Source organism: Phytophthora infestans, genomic scaffold, assembly GCF_000142945.1.
Source record: "Phytophthora infestans T30-4 supercont1.6 genomic scaffold, whole genome shotgun sequence".
NCBI lineage: Eukaryota > Oomycota > Peronosporomycetes > Peronosporales > Peronosporaceae > Phytophthora > Phytophthora infestans.
This window is the reverse complement of record NW_003303753.1, coordinates 3,295,021-3,321,311: the sequence shown is the minus strand read 5'-3', so window position 1 is coordinate 3,321,311 and position 26,291 is coordinate 3,295,021. Positions and strand designations below refer to the sequence as shown.

Below are 26,291 nucleotides of genomic sequence, written 5' to 3'. Positions count from 1 at the left end.
CTACGCGCGACCCTGTAGCAACTCCTCAAGTGCTTTAAAGAATCTTCTCCGTGCCTAAAAGTACAAGGACGATAAGCCATTTTCTCGAGTTGTTGAGTGTGGATTGCAATGGAACGTACTGTGAATCCCCGAATGTACTTTTGCATGCAGATAACAGAGCGTTGAACCTGCATATATACTTGAAGAGCATCAGGTTGCTGGTACTGGGTGGCTTGTTGTCGTAGTGGTTCGGCAGGTAGTAGTGTCACTGGTATTGATAGACTGGATGGTTCATCCTCCGCAACGTGTTGCTGCTCGGACTCTTGACTCGATTGAGCTGGTGTTGTTGGAATCTCTGCTGGTTGGGTAGGCGAAGTTTGTGCGTGGACTACGAGGTTGTCTGGAGTATCAATAGCAGCAGTAGGCCTACTACTACATGTAGAGACTGCAACTGGAGCTACAGCAGACGCCAGTATTCGCGACGCCACGCTGGGATTTTCAGTTCCTTTGGTCTGATGGGTACCGGAACATCGCGGTTCAACTTGCTGGATATGTCTGGGGATCAGATCGTGGTTGGATTCTACCGAACTGCTAATGAAATGGAATAGTTGACGTACAATGGTGATAGTGGCGCCTCGGTTTGGCTCGAGGTATTTAGACTCGAGCTTTTGTATTCTAAAGCAGTGATTGTGAGTTAGCAAGCCAAAAAAAGGCTTCCAGAAGTTCCATACGTACGCTTTTGGACTCGTTCACGGTCTTCGAGGAACCACCTGACGAAAAGGAACATTGTAAGCTTCTCAGATCGCAATTACTAAATGGCATTAGTCGGGTCGTACTTCATCAACTTTTGGGATAACGCGAAAAGCATTTGCAGCTTTTCCTATAGAGAGAACCATGAGTTTATGATTTTTTTTAATTCAAATACGTCTGCAAAGTTTTTCTCACCGCTGGTGTTGCCGGTTGCGGCTGGAGGTGCATCACTTTTCTCGCATAATCCTGTATCTCGTCAAAAGTAAGGAGCTGACCCAAAAGTTTAGCAAACATGGATACACGTCTAACCAGAACAACGTCAGTCTCAAGTGTGCTCAGATCCACTTGAGCTAGCGAGCTCATTGAAGCTGAACGCGATCGTCGCAAGGCCGGGATCATAGATGCTGAGCGAGGAATCGGCATGGCGATATTGGAAATAGAGCTCCAAACGCTGAAAACAGGAGATGCTAATTTTATCAATGATATTGTACGCCATTTTTTGGTATTAAAAGAGATTTTCCTTAACGTGGATGCTGCTATCAGGCTATAACACTTACATGTTCGAGTTAAGGTTGATAGGAATAGGTCTGCGAGCATACTTTTTGTTGCGGGAGCCCTCGATGCGAGGATGAATGGGCGGCCTGGCTGCCTCTCCTCTCAGCCCACCCCCCAAGCCCGAAGTATCCCCTAGACGAGGTGTGTTCGGTGTTTTCTGCTACAAAAAACAACACAAAGTCAGCGTCGAAGGCTTCATGTGTTGCATTCCCGACAACATACCGGTTCGTGTCGATCACTCTCCTTCGTCACCAATTGATATTGCAGTGGCGGGAGTCTCACACCATACTCGTTAGAGATCGGCGGTAGTGGGATACTGTTGCGCTTGTCTGCCAACTCCATCATCAGCTACAACAATAGCAACAAGAAGTATATTATAAGTCTCCAATACAGACTATCTGATAATATTAACAAATGCTGTCCCCACCTCCCGGGGCGGCACTTGAGCATAGTGGTGATTCAATCGCGACGAAATAGCCAACCGGATATCGTCCGCGTCGATTGTCTGCGTCAATAGGAAGAAAATGACAAGAGTTACGCATTTGTCTTTAGTTTAAGAGCTGGAAATGCGTTCAGTGCCTCTCTAACCTGTTTGTCCGCGTACATGGAGTACTCCTGAGCGTCCACGAGGATCTCTGTCACGTAACCTGCGCCACATCAATAACCAATACATTAATCAATATAGAATCGTTTTCAGAATTGCCGGTTTGACGCACGGTGAACGAATTCCTGGAGCTGCGCCACGACGCGCGGCTCGAATTTGTCGGCGCCCATGGACTCCAGCAGCTGCTGCATGGACAATACGTCCAAAGGCTGCACATTGGCCCCCTCATCGCGCCTGTGAGCGTCTCCGTCGTCTTCATGGAGGCGCTTTGTGCCCTTGCTGACCTTGTCGCCGCCCATAGCAAAATTGGAAATGCCACAGCGTGCCATATTTTGAAAAAAATGTGCCACAGTGGCAGCAAATATTATAGGTACTTTTGCTAAATAAAAGATTAAAATTAAGGTCATAAGAAATATTTGAGGAATCAGTGTACCGGACCAGTACTACTGGTACAGTACCGGTAGCAGTATTGGTGATGCAGCAGCCATTTAAGAAGATGTAACCATGATGAAAACGGCTAGGTTCTTGAACTCCAGGACAAGTGAAACCTCCAACATCGGCCATGGAGACCGTCAGGCCTTCGGAAACCATCGGTGACGTCGGAATTGATGAGTATGAAAACGGAAGGAGAGCTTATGAGTTGATGCCACCGCCTACAATCACCTTCCAAGCTGCTCATGAAGCCCTCGTTCACGATAAATCGATCGTGCGTTCGGTGGGAAGAATAATCTACTCTGCTATCTACTTTGGTCTCTTTACGGCCATGCTGTTTACACATATCCCTACATCACGTATGTACGAGCAAGCGTACGCAGTGTCCTCCATACTAGCCCAATCTGGAGGTGATACTGTGACTCCAACCACACCAATCAAGTTCTACAATATCGGCCAGCTCGGCGACGTGTTTGACTGGCTTGGCAATGCTTTTGTGCCGTCGGTGTTCGTGACACAAGATCAGAATGGCGTGGAGCTACCGTCAGAAGACTACGCTCGCATAGGTTTGTTCAACAAGGGGCTTGGTGGGGTACTAATTGAGGTCTACAAGAAGTCAGCGGTTGACTGTGGAGCTGACGGGTCTCTCTACATGATCTACCCTGTGTGTCATGCCTACGAAGGTCTGGACAGCGAATACGAATCGTACTTACTCGTTTTCAGTCTCAATGCAACCGAGGCATTGAAAGCTCTCGCCGACTGGAAGAACCAGAACTGGATCGACAACTCGACGGACAAAGTCGTGACATCAGTGTTGACGTACAACGGAGAGCTCGAAGGCTACGTAGTTACGGAATTGACGCTTGTATTCCACGCCGGTGGCTACATCTCGCCCAAGGCTTCAGCTAGACCAACAATTTCGATTCCTTACGGGAAGAAAAGCTCATACGTCAACGATATTCTAGTTGGGATCTGGTGGGTTGTGGCACTAGGGTGGGCGATCTCGAGTGCTCTGGAGTGGCGCAAGCAAGAGAACCGTCCATCTGGACGCAGTATGATCATCCAACTCGTCGGTCTCTTCATCGTTGAAGCTGTTGTGTGCGTGTACTACGCAGTCTGGGCTAGTATTGCTACTCTGCTAAACGGCGATGATTTCCAAGACTCCCTCTGGAAGCTCGCAGATCCTTACGCTCTCGATGTCAACGGAACCGAAGACGACATCCGATCTCTCAACGTTGTCATCGCTAATCTAAAGCAGATCGCTGATCTCACTTCGGCACTTCGAGTGGTTGGCGCCGTCATCATTGCGCTGATCGGTCTGCAGATCCTCAATCGATTCCGGTTCCACCCGCAGCTCAACATTCTCACTCGCACTGTGGCGAGCGCATTGAAGCAATTTGCGTCGTTCTTCATCGTCTTTATCGTCATTTTCTTGACGTTCACGATCATTGGCTCAATGATCTTTGGCGATCGAGCAAACGAGTTTTCCTCGCTCGACAACTCGATGGCTTCATGCATTAACATGCTCTTTGGGGTGTTCGACTTCGAGTCGATAAAAGATCTCCAGTTCTCCGTGGCTTTTTATTGGATCTACATGATCGTTGTCAGTCTCGTGTTAATGAACATGATGCTGGCTATCGTGCTTGACGCCTACGATGAGGTCAGCAAAGACAGCTACAAAAAAGCTGTCAACACGGAGCTCGCGAATCGCGTCGTGGCACTTTGTTGGGATGTGGCGAGTGAGATAAAAACGATGATGTCTGCTGGGCGTGCAGTAGTGTCAAACGGGAGAATTAGACCACGTTTACTGGAGAACGTTCTCAAGGAAAAACTCAGTGAGGAGCCACAGAGAGCTCTGAGTCTCGAATCACTGAAGACATTGTTTCCAGGTGTCGATATTGACCGTGAGGTTTATCAAGTCACACTTCAGCACATTGAGAACGGTATTCACATCGTTGAAGCCCTTAAATCAGGGGACGCATAAGACAATTAACCCCTGCTTCCCGGAAAAGTGTATAGAAAACGCTTAAATATATGTCGTATAATACGACATAACCATGTCACTTGTGATTTGTATTCATTAGACTTTCCACTTGCGGGAAGGTGTATCAAGTTTGAGCAGGTTGTTTTAGCAATGTCGTAAATTATACACCTTTCCAATCACCAGATTGCACTCAATGTCGCAACTTCCTACCAGAGACAGTGGAAGATGGTACAAAGAGCCGCCTTTGAATCCTATTTGATAGTAAAAGGTAAATCAAAAGCTACATCAATTCAAAGAAGTAAGCATTACGATTTGACATATGCTAACACTCATCAGCAAGTCTGCAGACAGGATCACTCCGGCTCGCTCTCATTCTCATTATCGACGTCTTCAGCAGCATCACGAAGGTGTAGCTCCCGGCGCGTTCTCTTTCGTGCTCCAGCTTCCCGACCTGGACGTCGCAAGACGACCCTCTTCCCCAAGGTACGTGGAATGGCTTGACCGTAGTCGAAGTCGTCGTGCCAAATCTCGAAGCATGTCTTTGCAGTTCCCTTGTACTGACGACGGATCTTGTTACACAGCCAGCATTTTGCTTCGTCGACGGAACAGCGCTCGCAGAAGAAGGTCGTCGCAAACGAATTCTTCTTTCTGTCCATTCGTAGAAGAGCGCAGACCTTGCAAGACCTTTGACGACGCTTCTGAACTCCGCTGACGGTTACCCAGTCCTCAGACTGCTGAACCGTGTGCGTAATACTGACAGGTGCACGCCTGCGAGTCTGACCAGTGGGTGGTGGCGTTACAGCCACACCGGCGAAGTCCCCAGCTTTTAGCTGAAGGAGCTGGTTCTGGAGGACGCCAAACCAGTCTCCGCGCGTCATCATGGGTGTTCCCTTCATTGTTGCAGCTTCCTTGTGCGAAATGTAAGAGTTCACCAATACTAAATCGATAAAGCCTAAGAATAAGCTTTTGTAGTATTTTTTAAACTTGGTTGACAGTTGTAGAGAGTAATTTTGAAGGCGGAGTTGATCGTGCACATCAACTCCGCCCATCCAGCGCTGGTAGTCGGTTACAGCGGCCGGACACGGTACTGTGATAGGTCCCACCTGCTTCACTTTCCGGTTGATTGTCGAAGGTGTCATTACAGAGCCTGTGCACAAGTAGTGCACAGGCTTGCGGTCCCACCAGTGAAACGCGATCGTGCTAGGTACCGCAATGGACCGAGAGAAGATTAAGGACCCACGAGGGATCCTAGCTGGCCGCGACTGTCGCTTTTCAACGATGGTCTTATCCAAACCCAACCGGTTGATAATGACAGTGCCAATTACGTAGATGCTCATGCCGAGAAGATCGATGGCAAGTAAGACGGACGAGTAGAACCGGTCGACAACTACTGCATGCCACGCGTGTCGTGAGTTCGTTCCAAGCACAATCTTTAGATTTCGAATGACCGCTGCAGCACCGGTCTTATGATCAACTGAGTTGTCAGCGCCGTCACTGACATCGCGTTTTCCAGCGTAAACTTCGAAACTAAAAAAGTTACGACATAAACAGCTATATTTAGCAAAACACGTCATAAGTTACGACATAGATAAAAAAGGTGAATGTACCTGTGGCAATAAGCAGTTCTTGAGTCGCAGACCATGGACATCTTGGACCCGTAGCGGTGAGGCTTGTCCGGCATAAACATGCGGGTTGTGTTCCAATTTGAAGTGGAAGGCAGAACACCTTCATCAAACGAAAAAACGGCTGGGAGAGACCATCCGTAAGAAATCGTTGCTGTATCTTGTCGACAACAGGCCTGAGCTTCCATAGCTTGTCACGTGTTCGCTCGGCCTCGTTGTCAACAAAGTGTAGGTCGCCCATGATGTCTTGGCATCGATTGCGAGCCATGAAACGACCAAAGGTGCCTGCTGGAACCGCACCTTCTCGACCATAGCCCAATGCGCTGCAAAGCGGCGCTTCTGTGGACACAACATCCGTGCCACAAGAAGCCCAATAACGTGCAGAATCTCGTGTGTTTGGTAGCCAGACTTTGACTTCAAGCGACGTCGTATTTGCTTCACTGTCTCGCGACGACTTCGCAGTTGCTTGGCTTGAATAGCCTGAGCACGTCTGTCAACTTGCTGAAGGCCGTATCTATTAGTCTCCACGTTAATATTGACCCGCAGTGACTTGGGCATGAAGTAGAAAAAGGTTTGAATAGGGGAGTCACTGAGGTCACATAGCTCGCGAACTGGATGAGCGTCTTCATAACTGAGTCCCGAGTACGCGGCCACGTCTTCTTCAAACACCGATGACACAGGCGTCCACTCCATGGCACGTAATCGCTCCTCGCGCTGCTTTATAGCACGCTTGTCAAGCGCATTTCCACCAATCTGGAGCGAAGCCACGAAAGCTTCGTCCATATACACAGCATCGTCTTCAGACAAGACGTCATCATCTGCATCACGTTCACCGCGATCTGCAGGCTCTGCTATCTCGTCTTCATCAAGTGCTCCTCCGTCGCTCTCACCGGAGCTGAAACTCTCGTAGGAGCTCATCTTCTCGTCCTCCGGTACGAAGTTGATGTACTTCTTCACATGAGCGCGTGGCCGCAAGACGCGGTCTGCAGTAGCTGGCACAATATCTTGCTCTGTCTTGCTCTCTACCCCAGACGCCTCCGACAGCATATGCAAGCTTGCGGCCGCATCTCGATGTGATTCATCAGCGTGAAGGTCGCTAAGCTGCGTGACGAATGCCCTTGTCACCACTGACTGATCGAGCTCATCGTCCGACTCGCTCGACGAGCCGAACAACGCGTTCAGCGTTTCTTGAGAGAGCTGAGCGCTCGTGTCAATCTGCGACACTCGAATGGCCTCGTCCATCGAGGCTTGTGTAGCTGGTACTGGACACGTGAGTGCAGCACTAGATTCGCTTACCGTCTTTTTGTACGCTTCCGCCACCTCCACATCTCCCACCTCCTTACTCTCCGAACTCTCATCCACAACGCCCTTGTCTCCGATGTCTACGTCGTCTACGTTCTCACTCTCGCCCAACAATCCCGACTTCAGAGCGTGTGCGACTAGCGCGCTCTCGCCAATGAGCACGTTGGCTCCATCGGGGCTTGTGTAGCTCCACTCTCTCGCGAGGCCGCTTGGTCTTTTTGATGTCCAGCCTACTGCCTTCAGCTGCCTTCAGAAATGGCGAAAGTCGATGTCTCGAGCGACGGTGGCAACGGCGGCGGTCTTTCGCGTTTGCTGAACCGGATGCGCGCCATCGGGCAAATTCTGGAATGAGTGGTCTTACAGGTCCCGTGGCTGGGCGCGGGAAAATATCCAGTGGGAACTGATTTTCTGCACCCCTTTCCCTGTCTTGTTTCTGGATTTACCCCAGTTACCTCTTGAACCTTATTAGATTTAAATGACTTGGTTAAAGTATTGCTTGAGATGTAAGTCTCATTATGTCGTAACTTACGACATAGCAGTTTCGTTATGTCGTAAGTTACGACGTTGGGAGCCAAGGTTAATGACATTTGGCTAGCTTTGCCTATATACTACTACTTCGTAAGCTAAATGGTAGGCTTCCTATCGCCAGGCAAGAAGCAGGCAGTTTTCAAGACTGTCTTTGGTGTCGCAATAGTGGACAAGTCGAGTCTTCAGCTGTAATTGCGCCAAGTACGCTGCACGACCAGCGTCAATGATGCGTTTGCATTGTCGTCCTAGAGCTGCACGCTCGTCTTTGCTATAGTTTTCAAACGCATAACAGTTAGACAACGACACCTTCATAGGTACTGGGATACTTTGAACGTACCTGATGCCGAGAATGTGCTGCACCGCGTCACCCTCGAGACCCATCCCGCAAGTAGTCCACGAAGTCATACTTGTGAGCAGCTCAAACTCTTCAGGCTTGAAGCCATGAGCCCGGAAGAATTCTGGGTTCACGTAGTCCTCCCACGCACAAACGTGATGGCAGCATAGCGCAATTGCCAACCCCTGAAAGCTAGAGCTGACTGTGCTATCTAATAGAATAGCTTTATCACTCTTGGGTTCAGGCAGTGTTTGTGCGATGGCTCGTAGCGACAGATCCGTTGCTACACCGCACAAATGCTTGGACATGCAGACCACAGGTTTGCTCACAATCTCTTGCATACCGGCAAAATTCAGGTGGCGGATATCAATCTTTGCTCGCAGCGTAGACGATCTCTCCTTTGCAGCTTCATCGCCGCCAATAAAGCGATCAGCCTTGCCTCGCGTGTGCGCGCGATCGATCAGCACGTACAGACTGTCTGGGTACATCTGCGCTAGCGCCAACGACAGCATTCCTCTTCCAGCTCCAAGCTCCACGAATACAGCATTCGGATTCTCTAATAAGTTCACCTTCTCCATGTGTCCGATAATCGACGCTTGTTGCTCAATGTGTCGTAACACACTCTTCGAAGCTCCAGCCTTCTTCTTCTCTTCAAAAAGCTGGTCACAGCATGTGTGGTGCAGCTTTTCCAGTGCCAATGCGCCAACACACGAAGCATACGCCGTCTCAATGCGTTTTCTCAAGTCGGCAAAGTCGACAGCTTGCAGTTTATCAATAATACCTTGTTGCTCTTGCGCTGACGGAGCTGAGTGTTCATTTCCGTCCTCGTCTTTTTCCACTCCTGGTTCTCCCACGTCTGCTGCTTTATCGTCTTCCTTGCTACTGCAATGTGAGCCAGAGTTGATGTTGTGACTATAGTATGGAAGCTTCTTCATGGCGTCAGCGTCCTTGACGCGGTTGCAGACCAGCACGTGCTTGGCCAAGTCGTACTCGTAGACCGTGTGCGATGCGTCCACCGGACACGGCACGCGGCGACGTGCAGCGGCTTTAAACTTCTGAGACTTTTTGCTCACCACTGCGTCATAGTCAGGAAGGTGGTTGCCGCAGAAGAGCGAGCCTGGCACTCTGCGTTGATAGCCATGGTCAGCTAAAGTATGCAATCATTTCGATACGTTGTGATACATGGGTTTATTCACCTGGAGATATTGCAGTAGCGGTTTTTCCGCACCACCCTGAACATACAACGATTCCATTGGCCGCCGTCTTTGGCCCCAGCTTTGGCCTGCTTGCGGCGCTTGCGCTGGGCATCGCGAGACAGTTGCTCGGCACTGCGCTTAGTCTCCATGGTCGAGGTAGTGACTGGTAGCTGGGAGGGTTTTACTCTGATAACGATTGGCTTAAATGTTGAAATAGAGCCACCACATTGGACAAAAACCATTAGTGTCTGTTTTGCTAGTCATGGAGGACAACGCGGAGCTCCAGGTACGCTGCTCGTCGACGCAGAGATGCGGGTCTCATGCTGCAAGAATAGAGGGTTTTGTATCTGGATATATGTGTAATCTGTCTCATTACGACAAGTGTGTGCAATTTGCGGCATTTTGCGTTGATTCAGAGCGAGGAGATCGAAGTTTTACAGGTAGCTTCCCCGTTATTGACGATCAGGTAGGGGCATTAAAATTGATATCTGCCTTTTTGAAGTCCATTTTCGAGGACGAGATCCAGCTCAAGAGTGACTTGGACCAACCGGGTGTGGCGAGATCCTTCACCATCTCAGTGCCCGGCCCTCATGCCATCGTCCTGTTAGTGCATTTGCCTCGAGGATACCCGTCCACAGACGCTCCAATCGCAGAAGTGTACGAGTCTTTCGGCCTGACAAATGCCCAGAGAGATGAAATCCTAGAGAACCTGGTACGTTTGGTATGTAAATGTATTACTACCATCTAATAATTCGTATCATTTTTGATGACACAGACTGCTATCTTCGAGCGAGCGAGTCGTCAAGTGTGTCTCTACGAGTGGATCGAAGATGTGAGGGAGAAATACGCCAACGCTGAGCTCAATTCCACTCAAATAGACGCCCGTGAGGACAGTGACGAAGAGGGAATTGCAGTCCAAGTCCAACTTGATGCTGTGGAGTATTTCGAAGCCGATTCCCAAACTCTGCGACCTCGTGTCCGCACAGCGCAACTTGTGCGCGATGTCGAGCGTGAGGCGGCGATTGCACCGCTAATTGTCCACGGCACAGCGATCGTAGACCGAAAAAGCACTTTTATCGCTCATGCGTGCCCCGTCAAATGTGTTGAGGACGTTCGCTCTTTCCTCGCTCTGCTACTGGACGATCGCAAGGTTGAGCGCGCGATCCACAACATGTTGGCGTATCGAATCATCGGCGAGTTCACTGTCAAAGACAACGACGAGGACGGCGAACACGGAGCTGGAAGTAAACTGTCGAATTTGCTAGAACTGCTCAAAGCTGAGAACGTGGCTGTAGTGGTGACGCGTTGGTACGGCGGGATTAAACTTGGTCCAGATCGCTTCAAGCACATCAACGCTAGCGCTCGACAAGTACTGGAAGATAATGGCTTCTTGGATGACGCGAACTTGCATCACGGCTCCAAGAAGAAAGGCAAGCGGTAGAGTAGGACGCAACTTGCTCATGATATTGTGTTCGTGTCCGGTTGCGTTAGCGCTAAAGGAGGTGCAAATCTGTGAAATGTACCTACGACGTCATTTTAGACTGAGAATAGCCTTACAAGATACGGTTTCCTAGCGCCGACGAGATGAGCATGAGCGGTATGTCGACCGTAATCTGAACTCCATCGCCAGGTCGATCATAGCCAAGCGAAGACAAGCATTCTGGTGTGCAAGTACGCACTAGCTTCCATCAACCAACCTCTCGCGCTCCGTTTTGTTGATTAATCCATTTAAAACGTTGGCCAACCCTTCGTCACCCGACAGTCCGAAGAATTCAGTGCGATTTTCAGGCGTCGTTAAGTCCAGCAGCACTACGTGGATAGGATAATCGTTCTGACGGTGCTTCGAGTATTTCTTGCCGTGAAACTTATTCTGAAGACTACGGCAATAGTTTGTCGCACAGACAAACAGCACGTTAGTCATATCACCAAACTTTGTCTTGGTCGACGACTCCATGTTCTTAAACATCGCAGTGAACTTTATGCACTCGTCGTCCAGATCCTTCGGTCCAAATGGAGTTGTGCTGTAATTCTTTACTGCCAGCCCCACCGTTAGCGTTTGGATATCAAGAGATCGCTTTTTGCCAACAACTCTTGTAGAACTTCGCATGAAAATCACGTCCGCAGATGAGGACTCAGAGAGCGGCTTAAGACACAAACAATTGTTCGAGCTCGACTCCAGCCTTGTCCCAATTTCATCCATCAAATGCCGCCATTCGCGAGGATTCGCAGTTGGCGAGTCAAGCGTAGGAATATTGCTGCTCTTTTTCGCTTTGGTAATTTTTGGTATAGCCAAGTGGTCTGTCGGGAATTGAACCTCCGGCCACTTACCAAACACTGTGTCCACGCCAAAAAAACTGGGCAGGGCACTGTTGGGTTGGCATGGCTGTGAAAAGAGCTCTTGGAACCGCTTGAGAAACGCCCACTCCAGTACGGTCGCATAAGCCAGTGTGACTTGGTCAACTATTTTGTCTATAGTCATGATGTATTTCCGTAGCGGCTGAACGATGCTGGCTATCGCAGCAAGAATTCTTGGTAGCGCGTATACCTTGGCTCGAGTGATTTCGCCTTCCCATCCTATATGGCAGCGTTCCATGACTCTGGCGACTGGAACTTTCTTATAGCTGCGACTTTCTGGTGGCCACTCGTAATCGATGCTCAGGTCAATGTTGTCCTTACCGAGAATAGATGGCAGCAGGTGTTGCAGAATCGGCTGCCAATAGTGCAGCTCGCGGTTGACTTTTACCCACTCTTTGTCATCATCTTTTAATTCGAAACAATTCACTGCCGCATTGCAAAAAGCTTGATAGCACGGAAATTTTTTTAACATGCGGAGCATCGTGCGTGGGTGGCCACAGGTTTTCCTGTACATCTGAAGAGCAGCTTTGTCCAAATCCTCGTCCGAAACAAGATTCCATCGATGCTGCACAGTCTCCACTCTTGAATCGTCCACCCGCGTCCTCTTGATGATTTCCGTGATCTTGTTTGGGCGGATCAGGTGCAAGCTCAGACGAACAAACTTAAATTTACTTGAGGCATGTTGTTTGCAGTCTTTGCGCTCCCCCACATTCCGAAGAAATGGCGCGTAGCCTAGTAGCAGGAAGAAGACCCCTCGTGTGCTCATCCAGCTCTGCAAAACTGTCGAGCAAAAGGCCAAAAAAAGATTGCGCGCCTTCTCTTCCGCATTCATGTCAGTGCCATCGCCTGTGGCAGCCTCGAAGCCTCGCCCAATCTCGTCGAGGACAATAAACACCGGTCCAAAATCTCGCACTATTTTGTCGACGAGATTTCCACTGGCGCCCGCTTCGTGTGAGGTTAAGTACTCTGGCATCTGTGCTCCATCGGGCAGCTCCAATAGGTCCTTGTTAATCACAGCCCGCGCAATACTTTCATCCATGGCCTTCTTCAGCGCATAAGCTAAAGTGTGACGCCCGCGCATTTCCGAGGCCTCCACGAAAATCTCCCAATCGATCTCCACCATAATCGTCTGGCATTTGCACAACGATTCCTTAAATCCTCCACCAGCAGGGACTGTTTCGGGCCATTCCTCGCGACAACGTCGAATATACTGCTTTCCAAATCGACTCTTCCCAAGTCCGAGCTCATTGTCCGCTAGAGCAATGGGCCACGCGTCTTCACGGTGGCTGTTTTTTGAGCCGAGAAACACTTCACGGTGAACCTGGCAGAGGTCTGTCACGGCTTGCTCTCGGTTGACAAAATACAGCGACCCCTCAGTTAGTGAAAACGTCGAGTCGACCTGTGTTTTCCACCTCGGCTTATGAAAATCTTGTGGCTGCACTACCTGCGCATAATCACGAGCAAGTTGTGGCTGCAGCGGGGTGTGCGGAACTGGTAGCCTTACCAGCACGTGGATCACCATCGGCGGAGCAGTTCCAAATAATTCGCCTACTTCTGCCCCTGGGTCGATTTGTTGGTGCAGCAGTTCACGCACTTGCTCAGGAATACATGTAGTAGTTCCACTTCGTGTACTTATCACGACAGGATCGTTCGACGACAACCATTCACCACCCTCCTTCTTCGCTAGGAAGAGCTGCAGATTCGGCCAAGGACCCGTGATTAAGCCATCGCTCTGGCGCTTGATTGCATTCTTCAAGCCTCCCACTGTTTCCTTCTCGTCAACGTTTACAGGAAATGCGCTTCCAGGTACGCCGACGATCGCGCATAACAGCTTGACCATCTCTCAGATTCTGAAACGCAGTCGTACCTACGCGGAAAAAGGGTGGTGTCACATCTGCTGCCACCAAATGATTCTTACTAAGAATCATTTGGGTGCCAGCACGCTGCAGCTGTACATGAATTGATTGATATCCCCGATAGTAATTCCCTCCAAATAAAGTCTACCGATGACCGCTTGTTTACAAACTAAAGATAAACGGACTTATATCCTCTCATCAGTGAATAGTGATCCGAAAGAAGCGGATATTTGTATTCAGGGGTACTTAACTGAGAAAGTTTGTCCATTATGTTAATTTTTTAATGTCGACTGAAGAATTGTACTTCGAAGTAACAGTAACATATGCTGTTTGCTCATTGATTTACCACAGAAAGAGTCCATGTAAAAGCAATAGTAAAACCTTTTTTGTCAGTTAGCAGACCTAATTTGAGTTTAACTCGGGAAAGCGGACCGAATAGTGCGACTTTGCAGTTAAAGCTTCAAATGATATGGCTTCAAATAATTTGCCTGTGATAAAGCGCGCTGGAGCTGAAGTACATTTTTATGCAAGCTGGACCTGGCTCAATGGTGGATTTTCGGCCTCGTGACATGTCGCGGTCTTCCTTCGTTCCGGGGTCAAATATCTGATAAGCCGGTGTAGAAAAGAAGTACGAAGTTGTGTAGAAATAAAAATGAAAGTTTCTTCTTGTTTGTTTGTCTCTTACGAGGGAAAATCACGACTAAACTAAATAGCAGACCGACGGACTGCTGAACCATCCTTAGCGACGCAAATAGAATCCTTACCTTCCGCTACTGCCCGGCACGATAGGAGGTCCAAAGTCGGCTCCTTCAATATACACTTGGACTATTGGGCAGGACCCACGGCTCTCGTAGTGTCCGTGGCGGTCCTTTGGCAGCTGCCTGTCGCTGGACCTCTAGTGCACGCATCTCCTGTAGACAGTCAGCGAAAATGGTCAAGTCGTCTTTTGGGAGAGGACCGTGCCATTTCTCTCCGACTGACGCTCGACGTTCTTTTCTTGACACACGCCACACTCCTCAAACGGCTTGAACGGCGCCGCAGGAATGTCAGCCGCAGACGTCTCTACTTCGGGTCTCGCATCGGACTCTTCCGGCTTCGAAACTACCGTGGTGGGTAGCAACACGCCGTGTTGTAGACATTCCACGCTGGCACGTTCTACCTCACCCCGCGAGCTCATCCGTTCCTTAAAACTGTTCCAGCCTTGGTTTGCCACGTGACGGGACTGCACTACATTCGCTAAGTAGTAGTACTGGTTACGTACCGCCGAACGCTCACTCTGCGACTTGTACGTTCAGGAGGGTTGTGCTCCCTCTGAACCCTCTAGTAGCCCCTTTCGGTGCTTTAACTTAACAAATGTATTCTTTCAAAATTGTGTGTTTCAAACAGACCATCAGCACTGAACGTCTTCGGAAAAGAAGGCGAAGTGATGGCTCTGACTAGTGTCACGGCTACAATAGAGCCTTCAGAAGCATTAACGCGAACTGAGAGATTAATCGTCCTGAATTGCGTCCTGTGCGGTCGTTAGAGGAAGAAAAAGCTCACGGCAGAAGCAGCTCATGGACACTGAAGACAGATTGACGGGCGCAAGACGTCCAGCGGTACGTTTCAAGCTTTAGTCAGCCCAATCGCGCTGGTAAGCGTTCGCACTGATCTATGATTGCTCGCTTAATGAATATGTGATGCTTAAACTGTAGCCAAACTGCTTGGACTTTGACGATATAAAGAGCGCTCAAAATGTCGAGATCAACGGCAATCATCAAGTCGAACGAGTTCAAGACGTGAAACCCGTCCAAACGCACCATGACTGTGCTTCATCGGTAAGTAGCTGTGTCCTTTAAACCCGATGTCGGAGACTATTGTCGACTGCTAAATCGTCGTAGCAATGGATGTCTAGCTGAATCCGTGGTGTCATACAGCCGGAAGCTAAGGTATACGAGCTCGACCTAGAGCCACACCTACGTACGATGGATTTAACAACGCCTCATTTATCTGCTGATACTGTGATTGCTATCTGCAAGCCAAGATTACGCATTTCCTGCACTACTCCATTCTCTGAATTTGTTCAGCTCTTTGAACAAGAGTTGCGCTCACTCAACGACACCAGATGACGTGCAACATGCCCTCCGCTTTTGCAGCCACTAATCGTTTTACGCCCGATCGACAGTGCCTTAAAATCGCACGTTTTCTTTATGCTACAGTGAGATTGCCAGTAGTGGATACTACTGTAGTACAATTTATTGAAAACGTAAGACAAAATTTACGTAAAGAACATGTACTACTTATATTAGCAATCTATTAGAGTCCCTGCCAGTTCTCATCTAGAAACACCAAGTCTCCCATCATATCCGGCGACAGGGGGCGTTTGACTGTCAAAATGTTTCCACGCCCGTTTCGATGGCACGCTGGTTGCTACACACCCAAGCCATTTTCCTGCTAAACGGCTTAAGATAGGAAAGCTACTAGCTTTGATATGCCACCACTTGAAAGGGTCGATGGAGCTCTTCACAGCTGAAACAACCCCTAAGTACTTCGTGAACTCTTATTTGCAGGCTAGCTCGAGATCTGGCGTGGTTGTGATATCGTCGTCGAGACCAAACCCAAAATCATGCATAAAGCTGTCTTAAGCAGGTTGGACTGGTCTTTGAGAAGGCGGATTACCGCGTGTGTCTGGCGAAGCCTCTCGTGCCAGCTCAATCGTGGCTTTAATCAGATATGCGGCTGCCTAAGCCTTCTCGATGGGATCTAGGTGAGACATTCGCTTAGCAAATCGAGGATCGAGAAGCGCCACCCCCTTCAGCTCACTTCAGGGGCGTAGCTAGGCCTACGTCGTTGACTTTGACATTAAGCTGCTTCACTTGGATTGCTCCTAGTCGGTGCTTTCCTTTAGGCGATTTTCGAGAGTAAACAGCCAGCGTTCGGAAGTGCTGTACAATCGTGCGCACTGAAGTCATTTCATTTTGCTGCAGTGCTGCAATAGCCTCGTCTAAGAGCCCATCCAGATCTTCAATAGCAATCTCTCGAAGCGCTTCGATTTCGCTTCGATCTTGGGGATACAAACTGCTTCATCTTCGTGTTCGACAATGTCCGCATCGCCTTCTGCAGCAGCAGTATCCACCCATGCAGGCTGCGATTCGCGTTCCGTCTTCTTTTTCTTGATAATGGCACCAGCAACAAACAAGTGAAGACTATGTACAACGCATGCTTCGTCTTTTTGAGACCCAGTATTCTAGCCGCTGATACCATGTTGGACCCACCGTCTCTCAGAAAGCAAACGCAATAGCGTTTGTCGAGTGACCATTCTTCCGAAATTCGATTTATGGCAGTGGCAATTGAGTCTCCGTCGTGAATACCGGCAAGTTCGCGAACCTCGGGCGTCCAGTTTTTAGCGGTAAACTCGTCACCGACGTAGTGAATAGTCAAAGCAATGTAGCTTTTCGCATTCCTTCCAGTCCAAATATCGCATGTGATTGAGTATTATCTACACCCACGCGGGATTTCTACTTTGACACTCTTGGGCCAGTATGATGATCTCCAGTCTTAGCTTGCCACGTTTACTAAGAATCACTTTTACGGAGCCAAGTTCTTCAGTAGTAAAGCGAACAAATTCAGCGATACCTGCGTCCTCCACAATCATCATCGGCCGAAAGTGACGAGCCGCCCATTCAGCAAGAAGCTCATTGACACGTCGTTGCTCCTCAGCAGTGATTTCTCGAAGGGGGCGCTTCTTGCCCCTGTCAGTGACTTCGGCAAATGTATTCGCGAGATTGCGAACGGTAGGGGCACCTTCACCGCGCCGTAGCTGCTCCGCCTGGGCCAGATACGTCGCCACCTCAACCGGGTGGTAGGCATCCATATGCTGCGGCACTTTTGACTTGCCTACTCGAAATCGGATTGTAATTTTGCAGAGAAGGCAGTACGCCAGCGTAGCATGATCGTTTTCCAATTTATCTATGTCAATCCCCCAGAACGCCTCCCTTCAAATGAGTCGGGCAAAGTGCCAGACCGCTTTGCGTGACGTCTCATGACAAACAGATCTTGATTAAGTTCCAGTTCAGCTTGTGCACACAGAGCCTTCACGTCGATGACAGCAGCCTCATTCTCAACAAGAGCTGCGAATCGCGATACGGTTGGCTGCACTACTGGGGGCTGTCTTGAATGCGTCAATTGCTGCCGCTGGATCTGAAGCTGCTGGAGTTGAAGCTGGAGTTGCAGTTGTTGCTGTTGTTGTTGAAGCTGAGTTTGCTAACGCTCGAGCTGCTGGCGAAGATGAGCTGCTCTGTTTGTCTTGACGCAGGTGTAGATGGTGGGACCAAGCTGCGTCGAGCTACGCTCAGGGGTCCGGCAAACCACTTGTTGGTTAGACCCCATATTAAGGACTGACTTCATTACCGAAGTGGGCATGCGTCAGTGGGGGTGCCCACTTGGAGGCAATTTATACTTAATATTTGTATGGTATATATAACACAAGCGAAGGGGTTCAGAGGGAGCACGCGATATCTACGACGGATTCGGAAGGAGCAGAGGTTGAACCCTTGGGGGCAGCGTAGAGAGGGGGCTAGCTTACGGTCACGAGCGGTACGTCCCCAGCACTACTAAGTAGTTGGTCATAAAAAAAACTCATGAAGTGGCTGTAGTAGCATAGTAGGAACATCAAGACATTCGGGCCTCCAAAAAAAACATCCACCAATTAACCACGAGAAGAGGCACCACCACGCCCATCCATTCTTGCCACAGCCCTTCGTAGACGTCGTAGACGACCCCTGGTAAGCACATCATCGTCGAGAAAAGCAAAGCCACCAGCAAGTAGAGTCCGAATGCCACATCTCCTGTCCGGCTCACAGTGTGGAACGAGGCCTCAGCGTAACCGCGTGTGTACCGGCACGACGACGTCCAGACCAGCTGCACTGCATCAGGACTGAGCACGCAGAGTATGTGGTGGTACGCCTCTCCCCACTTCACGCACAGCTTTCCCACAATCCCGAACCGGGGCTCGTACTCGTTCAGTACAGCGATCGGGATCAGGAGCGTCAGGCCAATCCTGGCCCACGCATACTTAGGTGTCGACAGGCCCATGCCATGGGATTGGCGACCCGCATGCAGGTAGCGTTCTCCACTTGCGAACCAAAAAGAGCGCCGTGGTAAAACAGTCAGCCACTCCAGCGAAGAACACGCCCGTCACGTCGCGGAGAGGGGTTGTAACAGCCTAGATCACAATGTCAGTGATGGTCCACCCGAGCGCAGACATATTCACCACTCACAGGATCTCGAGCGCGTCGAAGGCGCACGCGGCCACGGTCTTCCACATCGCGTACTATCTTGGCAGATAGAGATACGTCGAAAAGCCTGGTGTTAGCTAGTCAAGCCGCGTCCCTGACTGACGTCAGCCTTTCCGGGTTTCTATCTTTCACATCGCTCCTATTTCAACTCTCCTCGACCTATTACAACCAATCAGCTCAGTGCAAGCGGTCTTTTCTCGAGGCAGCCACCTAACTCTCTCCGCATTCTCGGATCGATACCGACCCACGCACGACACCTTCCAGCCTCAATGTCGACACGTCTTACCGCGACGGAACGCGCGTGGTTCCAGTCGTTCCTCGACGAGGCCATCGATTTCGAGGCGCGCGGCCTTCTCGGCGTCGATCCCCGCTCCATTCGACTCGCGTTCTGGGAGGTGTTGAAGAGTGCCTTGTCCACGAACCCATGGTTCTCGGGCGTGAAACACATAGACCGGCTCGCTCGTGACCTCACAGACTCCAAGCGCTCCACGCTGCAGGGTACCGTCGTGGCTCTACCATCTCCAGTCGTCGTTCCATCTGCTCCAGCTCCGAGCCCAAGGTTGGTTCAGTTTCAGCCAAGCAAAGACACCTCATTGCCGGCTACCTGTCGCCCTGAGTCGTCCAAAACCTCCTCGTCGTCGCCGCCGTCAAATCCCTCAGTCCCAACGGGGTCCACGAGCACATCCAAGCAAGCAAATGCGTCTGAAACATCGAAATTCTCACCCAGCACCACGACCACTCGTACCAAGCGCAAGTCGCCGAGCCCAGCTTCATCGTTCGACACGCCAGCCACGATACTGCGTTATTCAAACAGGGCCAATACCTCTGGTACTCCGGCAGCGACCACAGGCGTCTCAGCCTCAACTCCGCTCGCTGACTCTCTCGGAGTTGGTGACAAGGCTGCTTACCTCGTACGTCTGGCCATCGAGGTCGTCCTCCGGATGGCGGAGGCTCGGGGCAAGGACGGAAATGGGGCTGGACGTGCAGTAGTATTGCCTCGGTCTGCTCCAAGAACGCTCGCACGGTACGGTATCCGTACGAGTCGATCCTGTCGGGATAGCGTGTTTTCGAGAGTGGCCTGGTAACGGAACCGGTCACGCTGGACCAAAGACGTGAGATCTTCTGCGTACGCTCCGTCGTCCTTGCGAGTGTCGCTCGAGGACCGGCTTGGTGGGCCTCCGAGCCAGAACAGCTGTGGGGACTTGTCAAGCTCCTCAAAGAAGCCGAAGAAGTCGGACGTCTCGATGCAGAGACTGAAGAATGAGAGCCGATCCTTGAAGGCCTTTAGTTTGATCTTGCAGCGATAAGACAGCGTCATAGTGGACTCGACAGGCACGTGAAAGGCCCACTCCCAAAATGCACGCCGATGCCTCATTTAGAAATGCCAGTGAGCGCGGTGAATGTCTGGGAACGAGGCGGGATCATACCAAGAGTGGCCGTCCAGCCCAGGGGGGCGCTTAGCGCCAGGGCTTAGTAACCATGGAGAACGCTGATCAACAGCAGTCGAATCAGGACGCGGCAGGCATAAGTCACGAATGATCTGAACCAGGGAGAGTACGCTCTTTGCAACGGGGATACATGGTTTGGAACACACAGGGGTACGAAGTACCCGGAGAGTTAAGTGATTTCCCGGACGGGGATCGAACCACTGACCTTTAGCTTTCCAGGCCGGAGCTCTACCATTGAGCTATAATGCGATGCGCGCGATGCCCGTACGTCTGTCCGAGAACGGACTATTCATGGTATGAGAGGGCTGCGCCCAGGTGGAATCGAACTACCGACCTGTGGCTTCCAAAGCCAGCGCTCGACCACTGAGCTAAAAGGGTGTTGCCGCTAAGCCACAAGGACAACATTTCATGGAACGAGAGGGCTGTGCCCTCGTGGGTTCGATCCACTGACCTGTGGCTCTAAAAGCTAACGCTTCACCATTGAGCTAAAAGGGTGTTGCTCTTAAGCTTGTCCAAGCGTGGACAATTATGCATGGAACGAGAGGGCGACGCCCTGGTGGGATCGAGCCACCGACCTATCGCTTGTGAAGCGAAAGTTCAACCGCTGAGTGGTTGCCGACGACTCGGATGAGCTAAGAGCATAGCTCTAAGCGGTTTGCAACTCTTGGAGTAGGCGCGGAGCGCGAGCGTAGGTCTGAGACCGCTTGAGAGCTAGATGCGCGCTGCGCTTGGAGCATTTCGCCGTGGACCGACGACGAGAAGCTGGACATCAATGATGCGTAGGCGTTTGTGAGCTCATAGCGCTGGTGTGAGGTGTAGTAACCTCCGCCGTCTTAACAAGACGTGACTTCGATGAGGAAAGTTTCGAGAACTGAATGTTCTCATCTTAGTGGGGGAGAGTGTAACGGGGTTACATGGTGTGGAGCACACAGGGGTACGAAGTACCCGGAGAGTTAACAAACTCTCAGTACATAAGTTGGAGAGTTAGCAAGGTCTCTCAGTACGTTGGCTGAAAGCCACACGTTATGCATTTGATTAGGTTTAACTATGCTAGATAGTTAAATAGATACATTTACCCCTAGGAGGCTTGGCCGCAATAATAGTATATAAAACACTTCTGGTTTTGAAGCATAAAAGTTAAGGTATTAACTTTGATCCCTGGGCTTGGGCTGTAAGTGTCCTTTGGATAAGGAGCTTAGTATTAGTGATTATTTGAGTCGAACGTCTTCCTCTGACGCTAAAGCTACGGCAGCCCCGCTGCACTCTTCCCAAGGCTCCGATCTTATACTTGGATAAAAGTCACGCCGACTATTCGGACTTTGACGTAGAAGCCGACAGCGAAGAGAAGTCCGCGGCGGATGAGAGGGGCGATCACGGCTCCGACGAAGAGAACGTGGCAGAGTTGTAGGAGGGCCACCCTATGGCTAACCCTTCGTGCTGTAGTTTATGCTAAGCCTTCTATCAACGTCATGTTGCTCTTACTTCTTCTCGGTCCGTATCACATGCTTTGCCTGACTCTCCGTAACGTGTTAGCTTCTCACTCCATGACATACGTCCTATCATCAATTTCTTTACCCAAAATTTCCGTCGCAATGCCCTCGCTGTATGGCACGTCCCGACGAACTCGTTTCTCGACCGTCGTTTCACGTCCCGATGTCCCAGTCCCACGACCGTCGTTCGTCCTCGTTCCATCTTCGTCCCGACGTCCTCCTTCCACAATCGTCGTTCCTTTGTCAGTTTTCGTTTTTTAGTCGATAATCGTGACGTTACACAATTCAGGTACTTCAGCTCATCATGCGTCTCCTCCGGAACGCCGCGAAAAATCGATCTTATCTTCATCCAACACGAATAAACACATACTGACAGGATGGCTAGAGTGCTGAACCCCCTCAGACACTTTTTTCAGCATAACCCCTCGGGCCATACCCGTCCTAGCCTAGCGGACCGCTGACTAGAACAACACATCCGCGTCGTCCACGCTAGCGTAGACTTCGACCAGCCTGGCGTTTCGACGCAGCTCAGACAGACCCCGTTTCTTACGGTCTGCGTCCTCAAATGCTCTGATCAGCGCTTCATATTCCGGTGACAGCCCGGCGCGAGAAAGCCAGAGCGCCTCATTCGTCGCGTTGAGAGTTAAGTATTGTACTTCGCGAGCCTCGACCTTTTTAGCCACAATGTCCACTATCAACGAGCTTACTCCTGTAATCGCCGTCTCCTTTCCTCCAATTGAGAGACGTCCCGCAAAGCTCGTCGACGGCAAGCCGCCTTCGGCCAGCAGGTCCGTTCCGTCATCAGTAGCGTCGCTCTCTACGCCATCAGGAACTTTGTCGGCGTAAGGACGACTTCAACAGCCCTGGAGCCGCTTTAGACGATTCACATTGACAGTGACTATCTTGTTTGGGTGGATCAAGATCACAATCCTGTAGGCCCTCTGCGATAGACCCACCGATGGGCCTGCCTCCGGATCGAAGCGTGTGTCATGAGATTGACCTGGTTCCTAGAACCCAATACTGCGTAACAAGGCAATGACCTTTGCCGAGAGAGCAGTGTGACGTCATTGACGCATTCTTCCTTGCGAAGCACGAGGCAGGGATGGTGCGTGAGAGTAAGTCTCCGCACTCGACACCCACGTTCTGTGACAGAAAGCTGAACGGCAAGTGGTGAATTGTTCATGCTTTTAACAAGCTAAATGCGGCCACTATCCCGGCGCAAACGCCGATTCCTCGCAAGGATGCTCTGCAGAACCACATGGTAGGCTGTACGTTGTACAGCGCACTCGACTTGGTCGATGGTTACTACCAATTGCTCATGAGAGCGAGCGACATTCCGCTGACAGCGGTGAGTACTCCGAGCGTATGCTCTGGGAGTGGCTGGTCATGCCCCAGGGGCTGTCGAATGCACCAGCAACGCTCAATCGTCTTGTGACGCAGCTGTTTAGGCCCCACGGGGCGTACGCTCAAACGTACTTTGACGATACATTCGTCCATAGTCGTGCTGAGCACGGAAATCCAGACGTGGAGAGCCACGTTGACCACTTGCGAGCGGTGCTCGAGTGCATGCGCACTAATAAGTCGTATGTCAACTTGGACAAGTGCGTCTTTGGCGCGGAAGAAATACTTTTCCTGGGGTGCTTCATTGGGAAGCGAGGCTTACGGGCAGATCCTGCCAAAAATAAGGCCATCGTGGACTGGCCGGTTCCCAAGAACCAAAAAGACTTACGCAAGTGGCTAGCTTAGCCAATTACTTGCACAAGTACAGCGCGAACTATGCGGAGATGGCGCAGCCATTATCGGATCTCCTTAAGAAGGACGCACCATGGTGCTGGAACGTCGAGCACGGAGCCTTTGAGGCTGTGAAGGAAAGCCTCCTCCAGGCTCCGATCCTTGCGCTACCGGAACCGGATCGTCCGTTTAGCGTCGTCTGTGATGCCTCCGGTTTTGCAATCGGTTGTGCTTTACTATAAGTAGACGCCGAAGGGCGTGGACGCGTGATTGCGGTCGAGTCTCGCAAGCTCAAAGCTGCAGAGAAGAACTATCCAGTTCATGACAAAGAGTTACTTGCAACGAAGTTTGCTCTAGTCAAATTCAAGGGACACCTGCTAGGCTCTAAGCCTTTTGTGATCTTTACTGATCATGCGTCGCTACGCACTGCGACAGAGTCGCCGATCTCTCTTAGAGAATGGCAAGATGGCTTTCCTTTTTTTGCCGAGTACAACTTCGAGGTGAAGTACAAGCCGGAGCGGCTTAATGTAGTGGTCGATACGCTCTCGCGCAGGCCGGAATACGAGTTAGCTCATCTCACGACAGTGACGTCGTCAGTGCCTGACTTGATACGCGGAGCGTATGTACAGGACGACATGTGAGTAGCGCTGCTACGGGCTCTTGGGAGCGAAGAGTTTAAAGACTCTTACAAGGAATTGTCTGGGCGCTTTCGCGCGAGGTTGCATCGATACTCGCTCGATGGCGGCCTGCTGTATTACAGCACCGACGCTGAGGATAACCCTTGTGTAGTCGCTCCTCATGATGAAAATCTAAAGTATCGAATCCTCTATGAGGTTCATGATACACCCGTGGGCGGGCACTTAGGTCGGGAGAAGATTTATGGACGGTGATCTTGATGTACTGGTGGCCCAAGATGTATAAGTGGGTCGGCACCTATGTACGCACGTGTGAGACGTGTCAACGGACAAAGTCCGCGCCGAGCACGGTAGCGCCATTGGCGAGTTTGCCTGTCCCCAACGGATGTTGTCAGTCCATGAGTATGGACTTTGTGTTTGGCCTTCCCAAGGATGAGGCGGGAAACACGGGTATGTGGTTTTTGTAGACCGATTGAGCAAGATGGCTCATTTAGCAGCGGTGTTGGACACCATTGATGGTGAAGGTACAGCTTTGCTGTTTTTAGACCGAGTCTTTCGCCAACATGGCTTGCCTGAGGCAATTGTCTCGGATTGAGACCCGCGCTTCACCGCGAAGTTCTGGGCGTCCCTCTTCAGAGTGCTCGGCACTCGTTTGGGCATGTCCACAGCGGACCATCCGCAGACCGATGGTCAAATCCAACGCGTGAATCGCGTTGTGGAGGATATCCTCCGAAGCGGAGGCGCCAGTACGCTGGAGCCAGATGCTCCCACTCGTTGAGCTCGCATTAAATAATGCAGTGCACGCCTCGACAGGCTACACTTCGCTCTATGTGAACGGTTTGGTTAACCCCCGCGTCCCACTGACACCGCCACAAAGTGGCTCAGGGCTTGATGGGGGAGGGATAGCCGAGCGGCTAGCTGATTCGAGCACTGTTGCGGCTCGTAAGCAAGTCGATGACTTTGTCGCTTTGAGACTAAGCGTAATACGTCAAGTACGCGACACTATGGGTGAAATCGAAGACACGCAGAAGGAACATGCAAATGTCAAGGGCAGAATCAATGTTGAAAGGTTTGAGGTCGGTGACCAAGTTTTATTAAACGCTAAGAAACTACCCACTCATGCAGTGTCTGCAGTCTTCAAGACGAAGCTGAGACCTCGGTTCATATGACAGTTCAAGGTCGTGGCCACGAAGGGCCTAGCGTATACGCCCAGCCTTCCGAAGAAGATGCGCACGCATCCGGTCTTCTATGTTGGCTTGCTTAAGCCATATCAAGACCCTGCTCAGGTGAGCGCGGAGGCGTTAGCGCCAAGGGTGGCTGGGCTACGGACAGCTGCAGGGCAGCAGGTGGTAGAGCCACGGAAGGCTGAACGACAGCAAGTGGTGGACCCACAGATGGCTGATCAGCAGCATGTGGCAGAGCCACAGGTCGCGGAGCGAACGCTCGAGATGCAGGGACAAGGCAAGCTGAATGTTCAGCCGAGCGACTGGACGCTCAAGGTCCGAGACCTAATTGTGAGTCAACTGTGGTGGCTCCAACCTATCCACAAGGTGGATCAATCTTCGAGATCGACCGATGATCGGTGAGCGTGAACGCTCGCGTCGTGGACGCCGGTGTCGTACGGACGCAGACGCCGTTCCGGCAAGTGCTGACTCTCCCCGCGAGAGCCCAGCTGAGGCAAGTTCTCCTTCCGCTCTTTCGATGAGCATGGTGATCTCCACTTTCACGTGGAACGCCTTGTGGCGCGGCGTAGGCGCCAGGGTCGTACCCAGTAATTTGTGAAGTGGAGGGGTTATACTCACTCACAGAGCCCATGGGAGTTTGAGGTTATCCTCCGGCAAGATTGCCCTGACGTCGTTGACGCTTTCGACCGGGTCTTGTGTAGGGCTTTCCAGATTCGACCATACGTCAACCTACTTTAGATCAAAAATCGGTTCGGTATGATGATCCAGAGCTTAGGAACAAAGGATCACGGTAAGTACTCAGCGATCTGTCCGGATGATGCTATCCGGATAGCCGCTGATCTCAACGGTCGCCTGAACTCAGCGGAAGGGTCGGTAGAGATCCGAAACGACTACATTTCATTAGATATTTGTATAAGAAGCATAGGGTTGAATAAGGGGCAGCCGAAAAGGTTCCCAGAAAATAACAGAGCATAATTTTCCTAGCCCAAGACACGTGTACGCTCCTCCAATAAGTCCCTGCATAGGGCTG

At 50.8% G+C, this 26,291-nt stretch overlaps 9 protein-coding genes and 3 pseudogenes across 12 annotated transcripts; 3 read left to right on the top strand and 9 right to left on the bottom strand.

Annotated features, from left to right (window-relative positions):
* Positions 1-1,236: 1,236 nt before the first annotated feature.
* On the bottom strand, positions 1,237-2,180 carry PITG_04860 (uncharacterized protein; the record flags this gene model as incomplete). The annotated part of the gene is made up of 5 exons (XM_002905517.1): positions 1,237-1,441; positions 1,507-1,632; positions 1,712-1,789; positions 1,873-1,931; positions 2,001-2,180. 5 exons carry the CDS (start codon positions 2,077-2,079, stop codon positions 1,283-1,285), a joined length of 501 nt encoding a protein of 166 aa, XP_002905563.1.
* Positions 2,181-2,651: 471 nt separating this feature from the next.
* On the top strand, positions 2,652-4,304 carry PITG_04859 (Polycystin Cation Channel (PCC) Family; the record flags this gene model as incomplete). Its single annotated transcript, XM_002905516.1, has 4 exons — positions 2,652-3,284; positions 3,339-4,059; positions 4,197-4,201; positions 4,251-4,304. The coding sequence occupies 4 exons, from the start codon at positions 2,652-2,654 to the stop codon at positions 4,302-4,304; spliced, it is 1,413 nt and encodes a 470-aa protein (XP_002905562.1).
* Positions 4,305-7,867: 3,563 nt separating this feature from the next.
* Positions 7,868-9,435, bottom strand: PITG_04858 (tRNA guanosine-2'-O-methyltransferase, putative; the record flags this gene model as incomplete). Its single annotated transcript, XM_002905515.1, has 3 exons — positions 7,868-8,024; positions 8,094-9,215; positions 9,287-9,435. The coding sequence occupies 3 exons, from the start codon at positions 9,433-9,435 to the stop codon at positions 7,868-7,870; spliced, it is 1,428 nt and encodes a 475-aa protein (XP_002905561.1).
* Positions 9,436-9,548: 113 nt separating this feature from the next.
* PITG_04857 (impact-like protein) lies at positions 9,549-10,918 on the top strand (the record flags this gene model as incomplete). The annotated part of the gene is made up of 3 exons (XM_002905514.1): positions 9,549-9,572; positions 9,789-9,998; positions 10,062-10,918. 3 exons carry the CDS (start codon positions 9,549-9,551, stop codon positions 10,725-10,727), a joined length of 900 nt encoding a protein of 299 aa, XP_002905560.1.
* Positions 10,919-10,964: 46 nt separating this feature from the next.
* PITG_04856 (Crinkler (CRN) family protein) lies at positions 10,965-13,481 on the bottom strand (the record flags this gene model as incomplete). The annotated part of the gene is made up of 1 exon (XM_002905513.1): positions 10,965-13,481. The coding sequence occupies one exon, from the start codon at positions 13,479-13,481 to the stop codon at positions 10,965-10,967; it is 2,517 nt and encodes an 838-aa protein (XP_002905559.1).
* Positions 13,482-14,149: 668 nt separating this feature from the next.
* Positions 14,150-14,674, bottom strand: PITG_04855 (uncharacterized protein; the record flags this gene model as incomplete). Its single annotated transcript, XM_002905512.1, has 1 exon — positions 14,150-14,674. The coding sequence occupies one exon, from the start codon at positions 14,672-14,674 to the stop codon at positions 14,432-14,434; it is 243 nt and encodes an 80-aa protein (XP_002905558.1).
* Positions 14,675-15,053: 379 nt separating this feature from the next.
* PITG_04854 (uncharacterized protein) lies at positions 15,054-15,819 on the top strand (the record flags this gene model as incomplete). Its single annotated transcript, XM_002905511.1, has 4 exons — positions 15,054-15,095; positions 15,192-15,314; positions 15,414-15,456; positions 15,797-15,819. 4 exons carry the CDS (start codon positions 15,054-15,056, stop codon positions 15,817-15,819), a joined length of 231 nt encoding a protein of 76 aa, XP_002905557.1.
* Positions 15,820-16,295: 476 nt separating this feature from the next.
* Positions 16,296-17,350, bottom strand: PITG_04853 (uncharacterized protein; the record flags this gene model as incomplete). Its single annotated transcript, XM_002905510.1, has 2 exons — positions 16,296-16,465; positions 17,113-17,350. 2 exons carry the CDS (start codon positions 17,348-17,350, stop codon positions 16,296-16,298), a joined length of 408 nt encoding a protein of 135 aa, XP_002905556.1.
* A 307-nt stretch (positions 17,351-17,657) lies between these two features.
* Positions 17,658-20,091, bottom strand: PITG_04852 (uncharacterized protein; the record flags this gene model as incomplete). Its single annotated transcript, XM_002905509.1, has 7 exons — positions 17,658-17,821; positions 18,062-18,086; positions 18,337-18,610; positions 18,756-18,808; positions 19,060-19,310; positions 19,682-19,851; positions 19,904-20,091. 7 exons carry the CDS (start codon positions 20,089-20,091, stop codon positions 17,658-17,660), a joined length of 1,125 nt encoding a protein of 374 aa, XP_002905555.1.
* Positions 20,092-20,398: 307 nt separating this feature from the next.
* PITG_25956 lies at positions 20,399-20,472 on the bottom strand (annotated as a pseudogene). Its single transcript has one exon. The product of its transcript is annotated as a tRNA-OTHER (tRNA).
* A 55-nt stretch (positions 20,473-20,527) lies between these two features.
* On the bottom strand, positions 20,528-20,599 carry PITG_25955 (annotated as a pseudogene). The gene has a single exon. The product of its transcript is annotated as a tRNA-OTHER (tRNA).
* A 45-nt stretch (positions 20,600-20,644) lies between these two features.
* PITG_25954 lies at positions 20,645-20,716 on the bottom strand (annotated as a pseudogene). Its single transcript has one exon. The product of its transcript is annotated as a tRNA-OTHER (tRNA).
* Between the last annotated feature and the right edge of the window lie 5,575 nt (positions 20,717-26,291).